This window comes from Bombus affinis, chromosome 6, assembly GCF_024516045.1.
Source record: "Bombus affinis isolate iyBomAffi1 chromosome 6, iyBomAffi1.2, whole genome shotgun sequence".
In the NCBI taxonomy this organism is placed as follows: Eukaryota; Metazoa; Arthropoda; class Insecta; order Hymenoptera; family Apidae; genus Bombus; species Bombus affinis.
In genome coordinates, this window is record NC_066349.1 from 15,932,028 (window position 1) to 15,952,120 (window position 20,093).

General features: G+C 51.4%; 2 protein-coding genes across 14 annotated transcripts in view; one reads left to right on the forward strand and one right to left on the reverse strand.

The window, feature by feature from the left end:
• Positions 1–20,093, forward strand: part of LOC126917381 (histone deacetylase 5) — a 26,799-nt gene continuing 6,706 nt past the window's right edge. For 2 of the 13 annotated variants that reach the window (XM_050724156.1, XM_050724157.1), the window contains exons 1-9: positions 3–531; positions 3,015–3,145; positions 9,631–9,776; positions 16,747–16,806; positions 17,357–17,514; positions 17,924–18,028; positions 18,847–18,972; positions 19,349–19,431; positions 19,899–20,011. In XM_050724156.1, coding sequence (XP_050580113.1) covers positions 349–531; positions 3,015–3,145; positions 9,631–9,776; positions 16,747–16,806; positions 17,357–17,514; positions 17,924–18,028; positions 18,847–18,972; positions 19,349–19,431; positions 19,899–20,011 — 1,105 coding nt within the window. In that variant the 5' untranslated portion in view covers positions 3–348. Of the gene's footprint in view, positions 532–3,014; positions 3,146–9,630; positions 9,777–10,956; positions 11,391–14,321; positions 14,489–16,746; positions 16,807–17,356; positions 17,515–17,923; positions 18,029–18,846; positions 18,973–19,348; positions 19,432–19,898; positions 20,012–20,093 lie in introns of those variants that run through there. The other 11 variants (XM_050724160.1, XM_050724169.1, XM_050724158.1 and 8 more) reach the window with 11 other exon arrangements.
• LOC126917422 (uncharacterized) lies at positions 4,741–6,209 on the reverse strand. The gene is made up of 2 exons (XM_050724265.1): positions 5,683–6,209; positions 4,741–5,579 (listed from the first exon to the last, which is right to left on the reverse strand). Exons 1-2 carry the CDS (start codon positions 6,073–6,075, stop codon positions 4,884–4,886), a joined length of 1,089 nt encoding a protein of 362 aa, XP_050580222.1. The 5' UTR covers positions 6,076–6,209; the 3' UTR covers positions 4,741–4,883.

A 20,093-nucleotide genomic window follows, 5' to 3' on the forward strand; every position in this document is an offset into this window, starting at 1 on the left:
GACTGCAACGATCCGCCAAGTTGTAGGTTAGAGATAGCTTGTACAAGTAGCTAGACGACGACATCGTGAAATCGCGAGGAGCGATGAAGCGTTGAGGAGCAATCGTAGAAAGTTTAATCGACAATTTGTACGCGTGGAACGGTGTCACTGTGTATACAAGGTGTTTCCAAGAGGTACACGTCGTTCGACGGAATCCAATTTACGCGTTCCTCGTGTCTCGCGAAACGCATGCGTGCTACCAAGGTAACCAAGTGCATCTGGCAATAATCGGACGAGCCGTTATAGTTGAACAAACCACGTCGAGGTAGCAGCGCGATCGCATTGTTTTTATGTTTCTCGTGTGTGTACATGCCATGCATATACGCTCTGTGTAAGGCGTATCGCGAGTGTCTCGCGAGTGATCAGCGTTTCTTCCTTCTACGCGTTCGCCGTTTTTCTCGAGTGTTCGTACTAAAAGCGAGATTACATCGAGTGCCATCGCGAGACATTGGTTACGTTCGTGGTTCGCAAAGGTGTGGCAGCGTTAAGCCAGTAAGTCTTGGTGTTGGATTTGCGCGGTACCGACCATTGCTGGCTGTTCTCTTCGCTACTTCTTCGATGCGTTCTCCTCCTCCGCTTCCTCCCCCTTCTTCACCTCCACCTCTTCCTTTTCTCTTTTTTCTTCTCTCCTCTTTCTTTCTATTTCTTCTCCAATTTTCTCGGTCCTCCCTATTTCTCTCTTCTTTCTCGCTGTTTCTCCGTCGACAATCAATCTTCCGTATCTTTTCTCCTCTTGCCTTCACGTCACACGCACGCACGCATGCACGCACGCACGCACGCACGCATGCACGAACTCAGGCACATATGTGTGCGCGTGCTTCCATACACAGACATTCATCTATCTTTCCTCCCTCCCTCCCCCCGCCCCTCTCTCTCTCTCTCTCTCTCGTTGACACATACATACATACATAAGTAAAACATTCTCCACGAATCTACGCGTCGCATTTTTGCCACGTGTCGAACGATCAAAATGTATTCGTAGTTTAGCAATTAAATGATTTATTGTACGCGATACCAGTCTCTAAGCATAGTTTGTTCGATCTTTCGATCGCTCGATTCGGATCATCCGAAAATCGAATTTTCCATTTTGGGAGATCGAAGCGTTTTGCCGATGAGAGCGAGTGACCGCTTTCGTGACTTTCGATCTGTTACCGCTACCGCTACCGCCGCTCTTTACCCACCACACGACCACTATCATCGCCACCGCTACTACCACTACCACTGTACCGCCACCACCACTACCACCACTAGTGCCACTATGTCCACTTCCACTACCGCCATCGCCACCACCACCACCACCACCACCACCACCACCACCACCATCATCATCATCATCGTTGTCACGGACACTGACACGGGACTTGTTCACGAGCTACAAATACCGACACTAATACCAATACGATTTTCATCGTAACCGCGATTGAACGTCGAGCATGCCGCTCCTCAAACACAGAGTTCGATTTCCGAAATTAAAATCTTCGGAAATGTTTAATCTTTTTCAAAGTCTAGAAAACGATAAATTAAATTAGCATCACTCGGGCCAGTCTGTGAATATGTGCGTATGTGTGTGTGTGTGTGTGTGTCGTTTTTCTCTTTTTTTATCAGCTGTTTCTACATTAAACGATTTTCACGTTTCGACGAAGAAGTCGTTCCATTCCATGTGATTTTGGCGTGCAGACAAACGTTTTTGCCTTCTTTTAATTCAACCGAAGGTTATATCTCGGCGCTTCCGCGAGCTAACGTTTTTCGTTTACCATGCCCGACTCGAAATTCCAATATCTATTCGTTCGGTATTCGTTATCGACGTTACTCGCTATCCTTTCTAGTCTTCGAATTGATTCGGTTGAGTTTAGCGAATGCCGTGTATACATGTCGTGCGTGCGCGCGAGGTTACGCGCACTCGCGAATACAAGTCGATCGATGTGGTTTCTTACATGGACGTTCGGTATATTTATTTAACGATCGTTTCTATCTAAACGAAACGTATACGTTACGCGCCAACTTTAGTATTCCCAACGTTTTCCAGCGAATAGAGAAATTTTGCGACTATTGGTTATTATGAAACGAAACGGAAGTATTGCCCGACAAAGATGATATCGATCGCCCCCTCGAACGAATTGAACGCGATCGAAGTTTAGCGCTGACGCAGCCGGTAAGCACGATAACCATTCGAGAGATCTCGATTCACTTCCACGATCGATCATATCTGACGAATCTCGAAATTTTGATAAACGTGATCGAGCCTACGCGCGACATGCGATACTCGGTATACGATACGCGACACGCGACGCACGACACCACGCACGATACCTACTAGAATAAATCTAATCGAATGAGAAATTTGGATTTCCCGTTGAGAGTGGTGGTCGAGTGACAAAATCGCGGCGTCGCCTGTGTCACGTGGACGCTTCGACTACCGCGTTTACGATCGAAAAGATCGAAGAAAAACGAGGAACGTTCAGTTTTCGTGATTTTCAGTTTCATAGCACATTTCGTTTCGTGACAACTAGGAGACAACAGAAAATTATCAAATCACGATCGTTATAACGTTCGAAATATCTCATTAAGATAGGTTTGAAAGGTTTGGTATATTGGGTAAAAACAGGGAATGTCCACTGCTTACTGGATCGAAACACGCAATATGACAAGGATTACGAGTACTGTACAGTAATTACTATGTTAACATTCTTTTTTCGTGATATCTAATCAAAGTATAAACTTCGCTTTATAAACAATACAGTTAAATTTATCGAACATTGCTTCTTTGCTACTGGATCAAAAAGATTAAAACTCGATTTTCCGAATAAAGTTATTTCCAGACAATCCCTGTTTTTTCCTCTTACCCTTTAGTTTCTAACTCGACGATCGCGTACGCTCTAGCAAGTTGTGTCGTAGTTGTTTTTAAGAGAGAGATAGAGATAGAGATAGAGAGAGAGAGAGAGAGAAAGGAAAAAAATTGCTTGTTCGCGTTGCAGGAAACGCATGCGACCAAGACAGAAAAGAGTTACGACGTTGCAGCGTTGACGGTAAATGCAGGGTTCGGTGAATGTTGGAGGAAACAGAATGTCCAGCGAACAAGCGCGAGCAAGCGCCGTCGCGACCAAAGGTAAGTTTTCGACGTAGACACGTATACATTTGAACTGGATTTTCCGGTTCTTAATATCATTTCAACGTTGGAGTGGCAAGAACGGTGATCGATGAATTTCGGATCGGCTCGCGATTTGCGACTCACGATAAACACGGATAAAGAGAACGAGAAGCGATGCGGTCGAGGTCACCATCGACGCGACCCGTGATCGTGGTTGTTGGCGATATTCTAGCATCGTGGGAATCGCCGTTCGCAAACTCACTGCCACGCGATCGAGAAACGATCGCGAAGATAACGACAAGCAGCCTCCACCGTAATAATAATAGTCAAGGTGACGAATACTACGAACGATTCGTCGTCGTCGAGTCGATCCCAATGTCTCGACCGTTCTTGCCACCGACCGTTCTTCCGGTGGTTTATTTCGTCGATCTTCGATCGATAGCGATAGGACCGCGCGCGCGATCGATTCTCTTCGAGACGAAAATTCTCCTCGAATCGGTCACGAACGTCGAACCATCCTTACAAATGGCCTCTTCTCCGGTCTTACCAGCCGTACCGTGTTTCTCGATTACGAGCGAGATCGAGGTAAAATCGATCTTTCGTTTCGCGTGTCGGTGCGAATCGGTTGTATGGGAATCGTAACAGTCTTCGAACATATCGAACAACGACAGCGGTCGTCAAGTATTATCGTTTCTCGTGCCGCCCATATCCTTCGACCATAGCCGTCTCGCTTCTTACGGTTGATCGCGAAATCGCTGGCGCGCTCTCAACGTCAACGCGGTAGGTTCATTCATCGTTCGGTATATATTTTCGATCCGTGCCACCCCTTCTCTTCCGCGATCGCACTTGTTGCCATTGAGCGCCGAGACGAGCCGCGTACGTGCGCATAGATCATCGACGCGACACGATGTGACACGATTAGACCAGGCTAGACCAGACCGGAGACGAAACCAAACGAAACCAAACGAAACGAGACCGCGACACAAGCCGAGTACGGTAAAGGGTGGGGTGGTGGACGATGGGCGAGCAAAGCAACGAAAGTCAAAGTCGATACTTTCGGGGAATCACGGTTATTTTAGAGATAGGGGAATTTACTCGCTCGGTACGCGGTTACGCGTAAGAGTGAGAAAAACGGAGGGGTGGAAGATGACGCGCGACGTGGTCGAAGAAAGAACGAGTAAAAATAAATCACGAAACGCAGCGGGGATCACTCGATCCGAAATAGATCGTAGATCAGCGACCGTCGTTATCTGTCATTCGCGATCCATGATCTATTATTCGTCGATCGTCGAAGCCACCAGCTGAGCAGAGCGCGACAGAGCGCGCGCGAGCGCGCGTGCGAATGAGAAAGAGAGAGAGAGTGGGAGGAAGGGAGAGAGAGAGAGAGAGAGAGAGAGAGAGAGAGAGAGAGAGAGAGAGAGAGAGAGAAAGAGCTGGTATAACGTTTGTTGCACGGTTTCTCGAGCTTTCTATTTTTAGACGGCCCGATCGAGCATACGGGCATCGTCAAGGCCGCGCGTTGCGAAACGATTATCGGTGGCACATGTTGCGCCCGCGCTACCAACCGGAACCGAATCGACCCAACCCGACCCGACCCACCCATTCCATCGCGACCCAACTCGATCCAACCGAATCTCTTCTTCCTCGTTTCTCCGTAATTGTCCGGCCCTGTCTTGACGCTCGTGCAACTTTATCGTTGCGTCGAATCGAATCGAATCGGACTTTTTACAACGGTAAAAGACACGACGAGCGTGTATCAGTTTGGTAACGAGCCGCCTCTCTTACTTCCTCGGCCGTATTTGTCCGCGAACGGAGACGTTGGATGTCGAGGTTCTCTGGTGATGGTATTCGGTACGTAAGCTATGCGACGGCTTCTCAAATGCGACCAATTTCGTCTGTTGATATGGACGACGGACACCAGTAGCATCAGAAAGATTCCAATGCATTTCAGCGTCATGATCTTTCGCGTGTCGTGCTCCGAAGACGCCGTCCACATTAGAAACTCTACCACGTCTTTCGCCAATTGCGACTCGGTGGCCGGTGTGCCATCATCGTACTCGATGATTCCCTCGTAGAACATCTGCGAAAGCGTTAAAAGAAGCAACGGTAGTGGAAAATAAGTATCGGTGAGAGAAGGCGCGTTCGACGAATCGCGATTTCGCTTATGCCGTACTCGTGGCATCGTGGTAGATCCACCGGTAAAGTAAACGTTGAAGTATTGGCCTTCGTCCGGAGTTACCCCTGCTGGAGGGTCCATCCATCCGGTTAACAGGGAAAACACGTAATCTAGGCCGCGTCTGCGCGTCAAAATCATGTAAGTTAGATCCGGTGGGACAGCGCCATAGTTGGCGGTTTTAGCCGCTTCCTCGTTCGGATAAGGAGACGGAATCGCGTCGGACAATATCGCCGGTCTCGTGTAATAGTTGCCTTGATCGTCGGGGCCGTCCTCCACCTGATCGAAAGCGTTCGCTCGGTTACGATTGGTTACGCCGGAACGCACGGTGATCGCGTCGCGTCGCGTCGGTCAACCACCGCGCTCTAGCTCCGATAGAAACCTGGAACTCGGCGGCGATCTGTTTAACCTCTTCCGCCGTGTGCGTTACGTTGACCAGGTCAAGGAAACGAACGAATCGTAGACTGTGACACGCGTGGCACACGGTTCGATAAACCTGCCATCCTCTTCTCAGAGCGGCATGATCGAACGCCTTGAACGTACCGTTGAACGCCCATGGGTACTTGGGTAGTCTAATTTCTATTCCCCCGAACGCCTTCACCGACGAATCGTTCAGAAAATAAAGAACAACGCCGCAGCTTCCGATCGTGGCTGCGGTAAATCCGAACCACGCCTTTATCCTTTTCCCATCGGACGACCAACGAAATCGACTCTCGCCGTTAAATTTACGACAGGCCGTGGAAACAGCTCGACCGATTCTGCCGATTATCGCCATCACGTTTTCCTCGAATAGACGCGATCGACGCTCGAACGACGAATCGATTCTCGTAAATCGCGCTCGTCCGTTGTCGCGCGAGCCATTTGTTCGCGTAACTCGATGCGATACACGATACGTAAAGCGCAACGATGCGAACCACGCTCGTAAAGCGTAGAAATCGATTCGTCGTCCGCGTCGTTCGGCGATCGCAGCCCGTCGTATTCGACGCGCGGTGCAGGGACGCGAGACGGTTGGTCGGTCGGTTCGTGAACGTGTAGTTTCCGTCGCGGTTACGCAACACGTAAGCCGCGTTACACAACCTTTTACAATAAAGGTGTCGAGTGTATTTCCGCGACGTTATAAATAAACTACTCGGTTATGCTTGGCATTATGCATGCGCGCATATTGCCGAGCTTACGTCGAATCGGACCTACACCCGCTGTCTCGTGCGCAGCAGCTGCGTCGACAGGACGAGCCGCGCAAACAACACAGCTCGTGTTTACACGCGCGATTTTCCTTCGTCGTCGTTCTCGAGATTTTTGCCGAAGCGATACGACGCGATCGATCGCGCCGCCGCGTCCAGTCGCTCGACTCTCGTTCGACAGCGGTCAACCTAGCCCCGGTAATTTCATCTTCGCGTCCTGCCGCATCGTATTATCGGCAAAGGGTTGCGACGCGACCGTCCACGAGATGACGAACGAGCGATAACGTTACGGATGCGATAATCGGCGTGTCGACCGAGGCGGTCTAATAATAGATACCTACGTATCGATCCATCACCACGACAAACCGTTATTGTCTTTGATATCGTGGTCGAGCCGAAACGCGCGTTAGCGAAAGATTGATTCGCTCGATGGAGAGACGAAAGAGCGTGGTTGTTATCAAAGAGCGTATCGAACCGGGCTATTTATACCAGCGACGCTCGTCGCGCTTCGATACCACGGTATATATGGGCTATACGGCAACGCTTGGATTAACCAAGCCGCTAATCGATGCGCTTTGTTTCCGCGCGCGCTAAGCTCGTTTCAGCCGCTTCGCGAGTATCCGCTGACCGTGCGGCCCCTTTTGAAAAACCACTAGCTGTCTAAACGACGGCGGCGACGGTGCGTGCTCGTTTTACGAGCCCAAACGAGGGTAAAAACTAGTCGGCGCAACTTTGTCCAGTTTCGATCTCGTCGGTGGAACGAGGTCGCCAAGGAGGCGCTCAGGCGGTTGCGCGATCGAGTTTGTCGCGTTCGAATCGATCGCGTTCGATCCAAGTTTGCGTTTACATCCGCTCGGCAACGTTGACGACAACGACAACGACAACGACGACGACAACGATGACGAGTAGGACAACAACGACCACGGCGGCGAACAGCACGCGCGTAAAATCGTCTCTCGCGTTTATTTTCACCGGCTTCGTTTATTTTTGCTCGGATTGCCGTTTACCAAGGGTGCTGCTCGCGAACGGCGTAGGGGCACGCGTTCGATAACTCGATCTTCCGCAGTGGTTCGGCTAAGCGGACGCGACCAGTCGATCGCGAGGCCAACTGTCACGAGCGTCATTCCGATTGCGCAAAGATCGCGGTTCTGCGCGCTCGCGGAGGAAAGGTCGCTTTCACTGCGATGGCTAGAGCGCGCGAGAAGGAACGCAAAAGACTACGATGATCCATATATTTGGGATCTATTCAAAGCCGAGTTTTGGTAGTTTGCCAAATCTATTTTTCCGAGCGAAGGCGGGATCGCTTATTGTGCCCGTGCTAATTTTGTCGCGCCGTAACGCTCTCCATTCCGGAGGTGTGGGTGGGTGGTGCTGCTGCTTGCTCGATACTCACTACGAGAGTTTTCAATCGTTTACACGCGGCCAACATTCCCGTCCCCGTCGCCGACCAGTCGCCCTTCAGCCGAGCTTCGTGCATCGATTTTTCCAAAGCCCTCGCATTCACCAGCTATACGTACGCTCCATGATATTCCGCGATCCTCGCGCCTTTCTCCGCGCATCGCGATTCCGATCCGATAGGATTCGATCGTGAAATTCACGTTGAAAAAAACGTTTCATCGGTTGGACAACCTAACGGAAACGACCGCCGATCGATCGCCATGGCTATTTCTATTTTTATCGCAACGGCTAGTTGCTACGTGAACGGAGGTTACCGCTTCTTCGACGGTTTAGCTTACGCGATAGCAGATTCTGTCGGGCCTCTTAAACTTTGTTCCCGTCGCGTATCTCTCTCATTGGAGAAAAACGATTTTTCTCTTCGTCGAGAATTCGCGTTTGCTGCTCGTCCCTGCTCTTCCGTCCGCGAGACGCGCAGTGGACCGCGTACGTCAGCGAGGGTGTATTTTCCAGACGAGAAAATGCTCGCGGCGTCGCGTCGCGCTCACGTAGGAGGCGCCAAAGTTCGTGCACGCGTAAACCTCGTGGAAGGTACTCGCGGAGTTGCAGAAATCAGGAGGGGGTAGTAAACATAACCCAGATTCGCGAACGGTGGCATCTGCCCGAAACCAAGCGACCAAGTGGGATACAACCAATAACCTAGCTTAATAACGCGTTATAAAAGTAAACGTTGATCCGTGCAAAGGTCATCCTCCGTCTATTTATAAGTGGCTCGACTCTTTTAACTCTTTTTCCAACCTGTCGACCGCGTCTCGGTCTCTAATTTCCTGCATACGCGTGTACGTGCGCCCGTCGCATTTGCATTTTCGCGAGAGAAGCAACGCGTTCCTAGATCGTGCGCAATTTTTTCTTTTTTCTTTTTTCTTTTCTTTTCTTCTCTTTTTTTTTTTCTTTCTTTCATCGGTCCAGTAATCTCAGGCGACGATGACGAAGACAACGACGGCGACAACGGCGCGATCACGATCGTCGACGTCGCCCTCGCTTTCGTTTCCGATGAGTCAGTTGAAGCATCGCTACAGCCTGTCGGGGTGGCGCCAACGCGTTGGCGGACTTGCTCTATACGTTTTATGACAGTTTGAAAATACCGAGCGCGGGTGAACCGATAAGATCGGCCTTCCGTGTTCGGAATTCCCGGTGTCTCGTGGCGCCGACCGTCTTTTCTCTCAGACCTCTCTAGGTCCTCTAGCAAAGGGCACGCGACACAGCGGCGGCCGAACATAACGCCGGTAACGTTGGCAAGACACCGGCGCAGAGACGAGGGTCACGGTTCACGGTTTTCCTCTTTCTCTTTTCCAAACCACTCCGCCTGATTCGATCGCGCGACTCCTCCTAGTCCTATCCTTTCTTCCTTCCTCATCTCCTCCGTCGGCTCATCGTCCTCTAGTGGCACGAAAACACGAACGTCGGACGCACAGCGAATATTAATGCGTGTTTTTGCACGTGTAGACGTTTATTTTTGCTCGTATTTTTAGCAGCTGGTATTTTCGAACGGGACCGCCACTATTTTTGTCCTAGCACGCCATACGGCGTATTACCGTCCAGAGACCACCTACGAAGCGAATTCTCTCTTTCTCTCTCTCTCTATGTCTCTCTGTCTCTCTGTCTCTCTGTCTGTCTCTCTCTCTCTCTCTCTCTCTCTCTCTCTCTCTCTCTCTCTCTCTCTCTCTCTCTCTCTGTCTCTCTGTTACAATTAGGCGGACGGACGGGTTTCTGTCGCGGACACAAGAACACGCAAGTCCATCTCCTGTCGCTTCGAGAGGTATTCGGTCGTTCCAGTTCAGTTCCAGAGATTCGAGAGGAATCGGGATAATATCGGACCAAGACGTCGCGGCCAGACCACGTACGTTCCGAACGTTCGTATCGATTTAGCTATTTCAAGCGGAAGCTGGTTTACCGTGTAATTGCGACAACACGTAATTAAACCGAGTTACGTGATCCACTACGCGAATAAACGTGTCTCAGGTATCGTCGTGTAATTACGATGCGCGGCAATGTCGGTTCGGAAACGCGCGTACGTGAACCAGACCGTGAACGTATTCTCGAAACGAATTCCAGCGAAATTTGTTTGACGCGTCGCTATTTTGTTTCAAGAGTATACCCACCCACCCACCTACCTATCTACCTATCTACCTACCTACCTATCTGGTATCGCGCGTATCTCGTACGCGCCTGCATGCGTTGCATAAAAAAAAAAAAAAAACGGGACAGAAGGCGATTTTCGAGGATGTCGAAGCGAAGGAATCGTGGTCGGTGTTAGACCATTGGACGCGTAACGAATAGCGTTCTCGTTCGCGTCTACCGCGGTGCTATTTCGAAGGGGTGAAAGGGCCGTAGCTAGGTAAGCCGCTAAAAATAACACCGGTACATCATATCGAGCGGTCGTCTATAAATAGTGGCAAGTGACGAGAGACCCTGGATGGATTGGAGTCACGAGCAGCGCTACCTAGCACGCGCCATCTTTTAGAAAAATTCAAAACACTGCCACTCCTGGCTGTTACCCTCCTTCTCGGTCTCGCTGCCCGTCCAACGCCGTCCACCTCCAACTCGATCGATCGATCGTAAATAACAATGGATGCGGCCATTCATTGACGCGATGTTGCCTGCAAGGTGGAACGAATCGACGAGCAAATCGACCTTACGGGCAATCGATTTTTTTCGTCAACTCGTCGTACAGTCGATGCGAGCCGAATCGACGCGAGACACGAATTCCTGCCGTATCCGAACGATGATCGACGAATCGCGAGAAACGGATTTTCTCGGACGTAACGACCACCTTTCCGCTATCGGGGCTCGTCGTTCGTTCGATCGATCGATGCGTTCGAGCTTTGGGGTGGAGCGACCAAACGAACGGTACGAGATGATTCAAGAAGGGGTGACCTTGTCTCCTATTTTCGGAAGGTAGATTTCTCGTGACTCTCGCCAGTATTACGGACCTGTCTCCCGAAAGGAATCGAAGAAAAACGACCAGGTATAAAGATCGACGTTCGACGAACGTTTGGAAAGTCGATCGCACGTGTATCGTGATTTGCACGCACCACCTGCTAGTGGCGCGAAAATTTCCTCGGGCTCGTCTCACAGTCGATAGCTTTCCGTATTTCCGTCTGTATAGATTTGCCAGCGAATCGTTCCGTGGATAGAATCGCGCTAAGCATTCCGGAAAATCGTATACATCACGTAACGGACGACTAAATTGCGTCAGCGGAACGTGATGCGTCGAGAATAAATTCCTAATCGCGCGCGTATTTAGAAGCGATACGAGGCGCATCGCTACGCTTTGTCTCGATTCGAGCCATCCATCTGTCCTCCAGCCTTTGAAAATTCAGCGTCGCGATTTATTCCTCGCGTCTACAACGTTTTGTTTACGCGAGCGAGCGAAAGAAGAATCGAGTTGACGGAAGGAGAATGCAAGGAAAAGAAGAAGGGAAGCAGGCGAAAGGAGTAGAAGGAAGGACAGGTCGGCAAAGTTTATCGGGCTGGTCGCGGTGCGACGAAAACGAGCGAAGAACGATGGCGAGTGTGAGTTTCGTCGATGGAGAAGAGCAGTGGCGGAGCGAAACAACGTGGAAAGGACGAGGGGAGACGGTGAATTTGGCAGGGGGGGAACGGTAACACGGCGGTATAGCAGCGGAGAACGGAGCAACGCGCAAATGCGCTAGGAAGGCGGCAGAAGGGCAGCGGCGGCGGCTGCTGCTGCTGCTGCTGCTGCTGCTGTTAGTGGTATAGAAGCTAGTGGGCGGCAAACTGGAGAGGCACGGAACGAGGCAGTTTTACAATTACGTTGGCGACGCTGTGCGCGCGCTCGCGCGAGTAACACAAATGTGATCTGAACGCAACAATACCGGGTCTCTATAAATAGCCGAGATTCGCGAGTCTCGCGAGGCAGGGCGCTGTCATCGTGTGCGCGCGACACCCTCAGAGAATGCGAGAGAATCGCGAAAGAAACGGTAGCGCGTACCGCGCGCGCAGTTCTCTCTCGTTATCCGTGACATGCGCGCGCGCGCGTTCCAGCAAATCCGCGCTCCAGTCTCTACGTTTCGTCGTCGTTCCGAAATTATCGTCGCCGTCGTCGTTGTCATCGTCATCGTTGCCGACGTCGATATCGACATCGCCGTCGTCATCGCCATCGTCACCGTCACCGTCATCGACGGTGTTTCCATTACCGACGCATCGACTCATTCGCTCGACTCGATGGCCTATCTTCGATAAAACGTAAGCCACTATTTTTCACGTTCTCCGCGTTTATCCGTGTTTTTAAAGTGCGATGCAAGCGGATTCGCGAATCAGATTGCCGTTAAATTCGGACTACGGTGCTGGCTTTTGTGTTCGTTTGGTGCAAAGAGTGATAATAGTGCGCGCGATGCTGCAGCCAGCCGATTAAACGCACGAAACTACGTGGTGAACGTTCTTCGGAAGAACGACGATAAATTCGTTCGAGAGAAAAGTGCATTTTAGCAACGCGTGGTCACGCGTGATCGCCTACGTACGCTTTCTTTTCTTTTCTCGTCCTATGTATTTCGCTTTTGCCGCCGCTTCTCTTTCTCCGCCGCATCGTCCTTTCGAACGTTTCCCCTCTGGCTTCTCCGCGTTCCGTTTTTTGTCACACGATCGTTGGTAAACGGTTTCGACGGGTGTCACGAGACGATCGACGCTGTTTCATCGGAACTCGGCCTAAAAACCCGATACCGAAATTCGAACGTTTCGCGTTTCACGCAAAGTTCTCTCCTCTTTGCTCCCTGTCGTATTTCGTCGTATTTCCCATTCCTGTCCACTTGCTCTACGTTGATCGTTTCGAACGCTTCGTAGTAAAATCCCGTCGAGGGATTTCCAGTCTGTATCCTGTATCGCGAATCAAAGTCCATTTCAAAATCGACCGACACCTGTTGTGCCCTGCTTGTAACGACGCGAGCGACTAGCATCGCTCCCGTAACTTTCTGTTGTCCCGTTGGCTGCTTCCTCTCTCTCTTTCTCTCTCCGTCCACTCCCCTCTCCCGTTCTCCGTCTCTCCGCTGTTTTCCCCCTATATTCTCGGTTTTCTCGGGTTTTTGTGCGTTTCAAAACGAAAGGCAACGCTGCCGCGATCGACGTTCGTCAGTTCCATTGAAAGTGTTATCGTTTCTTCCGCGCGAGTCCTTGTTACTCGATGCTCGCTTTGCCGTCACTCGTGTTTGGTACCGTCCAGGCGATATCGAACGGAAATGTCTCCGAGAGGGAAAAAAAGGAGGGAAAGACAAAGAACCAACGCGTCCGTGCACGAGCATGTGCAGCGTAATTGAAATAATAGGGAGAGAAAGAGAGAAAGAAGAGAAAGACGTTGAACTAGTTTTTAGAGTTTTCAGTTTTCAGACCTTTTTCGAATATCGTTCGCGTCACAGTCAGAGGCAACGGGGGAACAAACTGCGGCGTAACGATGCAAACGAACGAGGAGAACCGCGTTTGTTCGTGTTCGCGAGACTCGTCAACACCGCGTCGCGCGTTAGCACGCATGTGCGCCGCGCGGACACGATTCATCGTTTTTCCACTGACATTTGCGGGAGATCGCGGGCGAAAGCGAGCGCGCGCGCGTTTCCTGGCTTCAACAGCGCGTTCTTCTCCGTTTCTTTTTCACTCGATTTCCAGCGTATATCGACGCGACACGAAATCGCGCAACTCGGATCTCGAAGAAAACGACCGTCGCGCGCGTTTACGAGACGACGGTTACTCGCATCGGACGAATTCTTGCAATTACGACCGTCTCGAAATGAATCGAGCGGCCGCGATTCGCGAACCCGTCGCAACAAAGAGCAGAAACTGAAACACGCTTGACGTCACTGCGAATCATTCTCGCCATTTAGACGAAGTCACGAGTTCAATTTAGAACGCGAACGAGCCAGTACCGTGGACCCGATTCGCCGTTTCGTTTTGAAACCTGTGAAACGTCGTTGCGATCTTTTACACGATCGCGTGTTACGCGCATCCAACGGAAACGAAAGAGAAACAAGGCGGGAGAACGTGGCGAACGAGACATCGATCCGTTCGCGTTACCAAACACTTTTTTCGAGAAATAAGCAATCGAAATAACACGGACAGAGATAGCGAGTCTAATTCTATCGTCGGTCTGTGACCACCGCCGAGTCGATTCGCCTTGTTCCGATATCGCTTTCATTACGGGGTCATTGGTCTTCCTTCCTCTTGCTTGGTCTTTCGCCTCGAGGAAATACGTAGCACATACATACGAGTCGTACACGCCCACGCGGTCACGCTCGTACGATCGCGTTGTCTCGCGTCGCGTCGTTTAGCGTTGCCTGTTTTTCCTAGTAAATACTGCCCTCTTCTATCTCTTCAACCTGTTGAAACCACGATCCTTCGGATCTCTTCCTTCCTTTCTTTTTCTTAGCCTTCTTGCCCGTTTTAATAGAAAATATACGCAACCGCGCGCGTAGAACACAAGAAAGAGGGAAAAGAGAAGTTCTAGCGTAACCGAGGAGGAAATAATTACGAGGATGGCAGAGATCGATCAAGCGCGTCGATATCCTGTCGAACAGAGTTAGCGCCGACAGCCATTCGATCTACGCGGTACGTAACAAACGCCAATTCGTGCGGAATCTTGAATTTCGCTCGCGACGCAAGACACCAGACGTTTTTCTCCGCTTGCTCGATGCTTCGAACGGTCGAGTGTTTTATCGTGGTCGTGTAAATCGATCGGCACGGGACGATCGTTAGGTCGTTTCAATCACCGCGTTCGATGCGACTCGATCGACGCTCGAACGCGATAGTGGCAATCGGCAAAGGCAGGTACGTTGCGCGTCGCCTAGTGCAACGCGTGCGATAGGTGGTGGCGCTTCCACTTACGCGTCGGACGAAGAATAGAATCACGCCGAACAATCGGCTACGTATTACGGAATCTGCGACACGTTGGAAGGAAAAGTGACGCGGACCAGACATAATTCGAACGATCGTCGAAAGGAGAACGTAGGGACGAACGGAGAAAGTTGCGTGTGTGCGTGCGTGTGGGCGAGCAGCAAAGCGGCGGAGGAGAAAGGGGAGGCGCGTGTACCGTCGCGTTTAGTAGGTGCGTATATAAATGTCATCCTATATATAGCGAACGTTCGTCTAATCTTAGCTAGTCGGCCACCGGCCAGGAACACGAGTAAAAACTTACTTTGACTCTCTTTGCTCTCGGCCTCCTGTCCCGCTCGCACCGACCCCCATCCCTTTGGCGAACCAACGGCACGCAACGCGGCGCACTCCAATTTCCGCTCGAGCTCGCCTTTTCTCCCACGCGTTTACGCCTCGGTCCTCGTCCGATTCGCCGGCGATCTCAATTTATCGAGCGCTGCTCGGTCGGCCGACGTCCGATCGAACGCAAGACGAAGACCAAGAGAGTACGAGACGAAGGTGCCCTAAACTACGAAAGCACCGGCAAAAGACGAACCACCGCGTGCGCTGGTCTCGCCGAACCGACCGCGGTCACCTTTTCCTCTCTTTACGCCAGCTACTCAACTGACCTACACACCGACATTCGCTCGCTAATAATAACGGTACATCGCGGCGAGGCGTCGATACCGCGATTCTTCTTCTTCGTCCCGTCTGTTTTCTTCGCTTATCTCTTCTTTGCCCTTTTTTATCGTAAAATCACCACCACCGTCTCGATCGGACGAACGCGCGTACGAAATGTACGAAGCGCGCTAAACGTCGGCAAACGAGCGAACGTTATCGAAACACGTATATCGCGATCGATGGCAATTACTTTGACCGATAGGATGCAGCTGTGATCGCGTTGGCCGACAATATCACAGGCGATGGAGGCTGGTCGGTGAATTAATAAATTTGAAACGTTCTCCTTTCGAACGGCTACACGATTGCGACACGCGTGCGCTTCCGCTCTGCGAATCGACCGATTTAACGAAGAATTTTGGCAGAGCGGATGGCACACGGCGAGGTTCGTGTAAATACGCGGAAATACGTGGAAATACGAGCTCGCGTTGGAAGGGACGGCGATCGCAATTGCGGTCGGTACCTTTCGGCTGTGGCAACAGAAACACGAAGGAAAGAAAGGTGAACAGCGGAGCGAGCCTGTGGAGGAACGGCCCTCCTCCGCGATTAACCTTGGACTTGACTCGAAGGAATTCTCGCAGCGTACAGTGACCTCTGCTCGCCCGCTAACTCGACGCTCGTCGTCTCGACTCGGTTGGTTCGCACTCGCGCCGCGCTCATCTTCGCTCTGTTTTCGCTCTGTTTCCATCCGATTCCGAAATCCACTCGAATTCGCGCGTTCGCTTGTTTACGCGCACACGCTCCCCACCGTACATCGATCCTATTTCAACGAACGTACGTACGTTCGAGCTACCAAGCCGCGCGAGCAATTTATTTAGTTATTTATTTATTTATTTTTTATTTATTCGTTTCGTACACGGGAAGTAAAATCCCATTAGAGTACAAAGAATCGTGTGTAAAGAGAACGCCAATGGAATACGAACATAAATTTTCTTATATTTCTCCCTATACGTATTTATGTTCTCGCTGCTTCGGCGTTCTATTACGTTACACGCGATTCTTTGTACTCTAATGGGATTTTACTTCCCGTATATGAGACGAATAAATTAAATTAATTGAGTTGAAAAGAAAACGAGTAAGAAAACAAAGCAAGTCGGAAGATGCGAGAGAGGCTAGCGGAAAAGGGAACGAAGAAGGGGAGAAATTAGAGAAGAAGAAGAAAGGAAGAAACGCGCGCGTTACACAACTCTGAAAATTTAGCAGAAAGACAGCCAGAAGAAAAGCCGACGATCGTCGGATCTAGCACCGCTAAACGTTTGCATTTTGCCTTGTTTCAGAAGACGTGGGTTACAGGAGCGTTGAGATCGCGTCCGCGTTTACGCATCTACCGCAGAAAGGTAAGCACGGGAGAGAAGCGGACGTAGCGATCGCGATTCGTCGTACGTATTCGTAGACGTTCGAACTCGAAACTCGAGGTCTAAAGAGAAGATCGTTGCGAATCGAGATCGCGCCGAGTCTACGAACGAAACGTCGGATCGCGCGAGTTTTTCTTTCGAAAGACGAGTTTCGACGGTGTCCGAACCGGCTGGGACGCTTCGGACGTCGAAAACGTTCGACGAGACATCGACGCTGGATCGAAACTCGATCGAACGTAAGAAGAGAACGAGATACATTTCGCGCGTGACGCTTCCAAAAATAAACACGCTATCGAGATTCCGAGACCGAGCGACGACGCGCTGTTCAACGACGAAGCTCGTTGCGGTGTCCGTTTCCGCGCAGGAAACCAGACACGTTGTTGCCGCTGCCGCCTTCTTTCGATTCTTGATATTCTCGTCTCAGCGTCGATGTCGTCGGTAGAGCGCTTCTTCGCGCGATCGTCCGTTTCTTTGAAAGTGGAGCTCCGCGCGTCGTCTATGCGTGCGTGTATATATGTGTATACGTGCACAGAGATGGCCCGGGATACGCCAGGCTCGCCGATGTCCAGACCGAGAGACCTGGTCGGCGGAGTTGGTGCTACGACCACCTTGACATCGGGCGGCTATCACGCTGGCTCCGGCGATCCAGCGAGCCTGCACGGTCACGTGCTGCAGCAGAAGATACTCGAGGTAACGTAATCGATTCTCGTTCGTGGTTCCACGATTGCACGCGCGCCACAATCCCGCTTCCCTCCTATCCCTCTCTTCGTTTCCACCGTTTAATGGCGGTTGACGCGCGAACGCGATCGACGCACAGGTTCGAACATACTTGTAATTGCCCCTGGCCGCGTCGTCGGCAGACTCGAGACCGGAGAAGATAAAGTTTCTGTCGAAGCGAAACGAGCGGTGACCAGCGACGTTGCACGGCTATGGAAAAGAATTTCGTTCGCACCGCTACCCCGTACGGGTAGCGGCGCGCGCATCTATACGCGTACACACGGTGTTCTCGATTCGAATCTCGAATCTGTGCGTCGCGCCACGAAGACGAATCTCGGAATCGTTTCGAGCGTTACTCTCGACGCGTCGGTTGTGCTTTCAGCTACAGCAGCATCATCAACTTCAGCAACAAATACTGCGGCAACAGTACCAAGCCCAGGAGCGACAGTTGGCCGAGTTACACGAGCAACAGATGCACCAGCTAAAGGTAAGTCGCGTTCGTCGCGGCGCGTCGCGTAACGTTCGTTCGTTCGTTCGTTCGTTCGTTCGATAGCGCGTGTCACCTCCTCGTCAATTTCGTTTCTCGGTCACCGTTCCGTGCGGTTCCGTCTCTCTGGAGGGTGACGAATTTACACCATCACCCTCCCGAGTATCGAACCACCGTCGTCCAAGATCCATTGTCTTCGAACCGTCTCCGAGTCGAAAGTCCAGCGGAACCTTCCTTTTCCTCGTAAACTCGATCGATGCGCGACGCGTCTCTGTCACGACGTGTTTGAAAAGGAGAGAAAGAGAAAGAGGCAGAGGGAGCCTAGACTGGCGAGCAATGAAATTCCGCGCGTCGTACCTCGATGGGACGGGGGAGTCGTAAATCGCGACGGATGAAAGATCGTCGAGTCCTTGGAGATTCGACTCTCGTCGCGTTCTCTGCTCCCCTTTCCTCTCCTCTCCTCTCCTCTCCTCTCCTCTCCTCTCCTCTCCTCTCCTCTCTTCTCCTCTCCTATGTTATTTGCCCGCTGCGTCTTTCTCCCGTCGTTTCTCGTTTCCACTTTCACCCTTCTTGCGGTAAAATTATCGTTGGACGTTGCTCGCACTCTCCCCTCTCGTCCCCCCTCCCCCCCTCTCTCCATCTATCTCTATCTCTATCTCTTTTTCTTGAATGGACGATATCGGCCGTTACCGTCAATGTCCGGCACACCGTCGTCGTGTAACGCGTACTATCCGTCCGTCGTATTATCGATCGAAACGAGGCGTCTTTTCTCTCGTGTTTTTTCTTCGTTTTTTTTTTCCTCTCTCTTTTTGTCGTAGCTCTGGGAGCAGCAAAAACAGCTGGAAGAGCAGAGGAGAGAAAAAGAGAGACTCGAAGCACTGAGGAAGAAGGATAAACACGACCACAGTGCGATCGCTTCGACGGAGGTGAAGCAACGACTTCAGGTACTTGAATGGCGGGCAGGGCTCGGTCGTATCGGACCGAACCCATCCGCATGGGTAGAGAGAGAGGATTTTCGTCGTGGAAGGGACGCGAAGAGGCTAATAAGTGATAGGCGAGATAAAAGGGAGCGGAAGAAGGTAGGACGGGCGGGGGTTTTTAGATTAAAGAGAAGAACGAACGTTAGACGAGAGATGGCAGGCTGAGAGGGCTAGGAGATACGATTTGATTTTTAAAGGGTAACGTCGCTAGATTCTTGTCGGTTCGACGTTTAATAGTAGCAACGAATAGACGACGAGGGTTGGTGGTATACGTGGAAGAAGAGGGAAGGGAGAATGTTGCGCGCGAGTGTTCGCTGAGAGGGGAACCTTACGATTTCAGAGCTTCCTCGTGAACAAGAAGCAAAGGGAGGCCGCGGCCGCTGCGAACGGGGCCGTACCTGGTACACCCGGATACAGAAGCTGGTGAGATTTTTTTCGAGACTGACGATTCTCGCGCGCGGGATCACCCGCCGCCCTCGATCTCGTTGTCGTCGATCTTCCTCGAGTACATCCTCTCGCGATGTTTCACGCTTTCCGCCTATAACCCGTTCGCTTGCTCGCCCGCAATTTCGCTTTCTTCCTCGTCGCTGTACCGTGCACATTCTTTCTCTCTTTCTTCTATTCTTCTCCGCATCCCAGTTCCGCTTCCCATACCGTTGTTTCTATTTCCGTCACGCTTTTCGACGATACCGCGCTATACGCACACACTCACCCCCCACCTACCCACCCCAGCCGCCAAAATGCCGCAGGGGGTGTACTCGAGTAACAGAGCTCGAGTCGAAGAGCCGAGCGATACGATTCGACGGAACGGTCGATCGCTCGATCGCTCGATCCACCGAGCGAACGACACTGGAATCGATTGAACAAGAAGCCGCGAATTTGTTGGTCAGGTTGCAACCGCAATCGGCGGAATCGGCGGGCGCGGCGAACGCTTCGCATCCCTACCGGATGCCACAGATGCTGCAAGAAAAGTTCGCCGATGATTTTCCTCTTCGGAAAACAGGTACGTACGCGCGACCGTGCGCCAATACACGTTGTTATACTATAAATTCCCGTGTTGTCGAGTGATAAGCATATTTGGTGGA

Bases quoted from the DNA above. Each gene is read 5' to 3' on its own strand.
- LOC126917422 (XM_050724265.1), bottom strand. From the start codon at position 6,075: ATGGCGATAATCGGCAGAATCGGTCGAGCTGTTTCCACGGCCTGTCGT. The intron at 5,580-5,682 runs GTTTCTATCGGA...GCTTTCGATCAG, and splicing joins AGATCGCCGCCGAGTTCCAG to GTGGAGGACGGCCCCGACGA.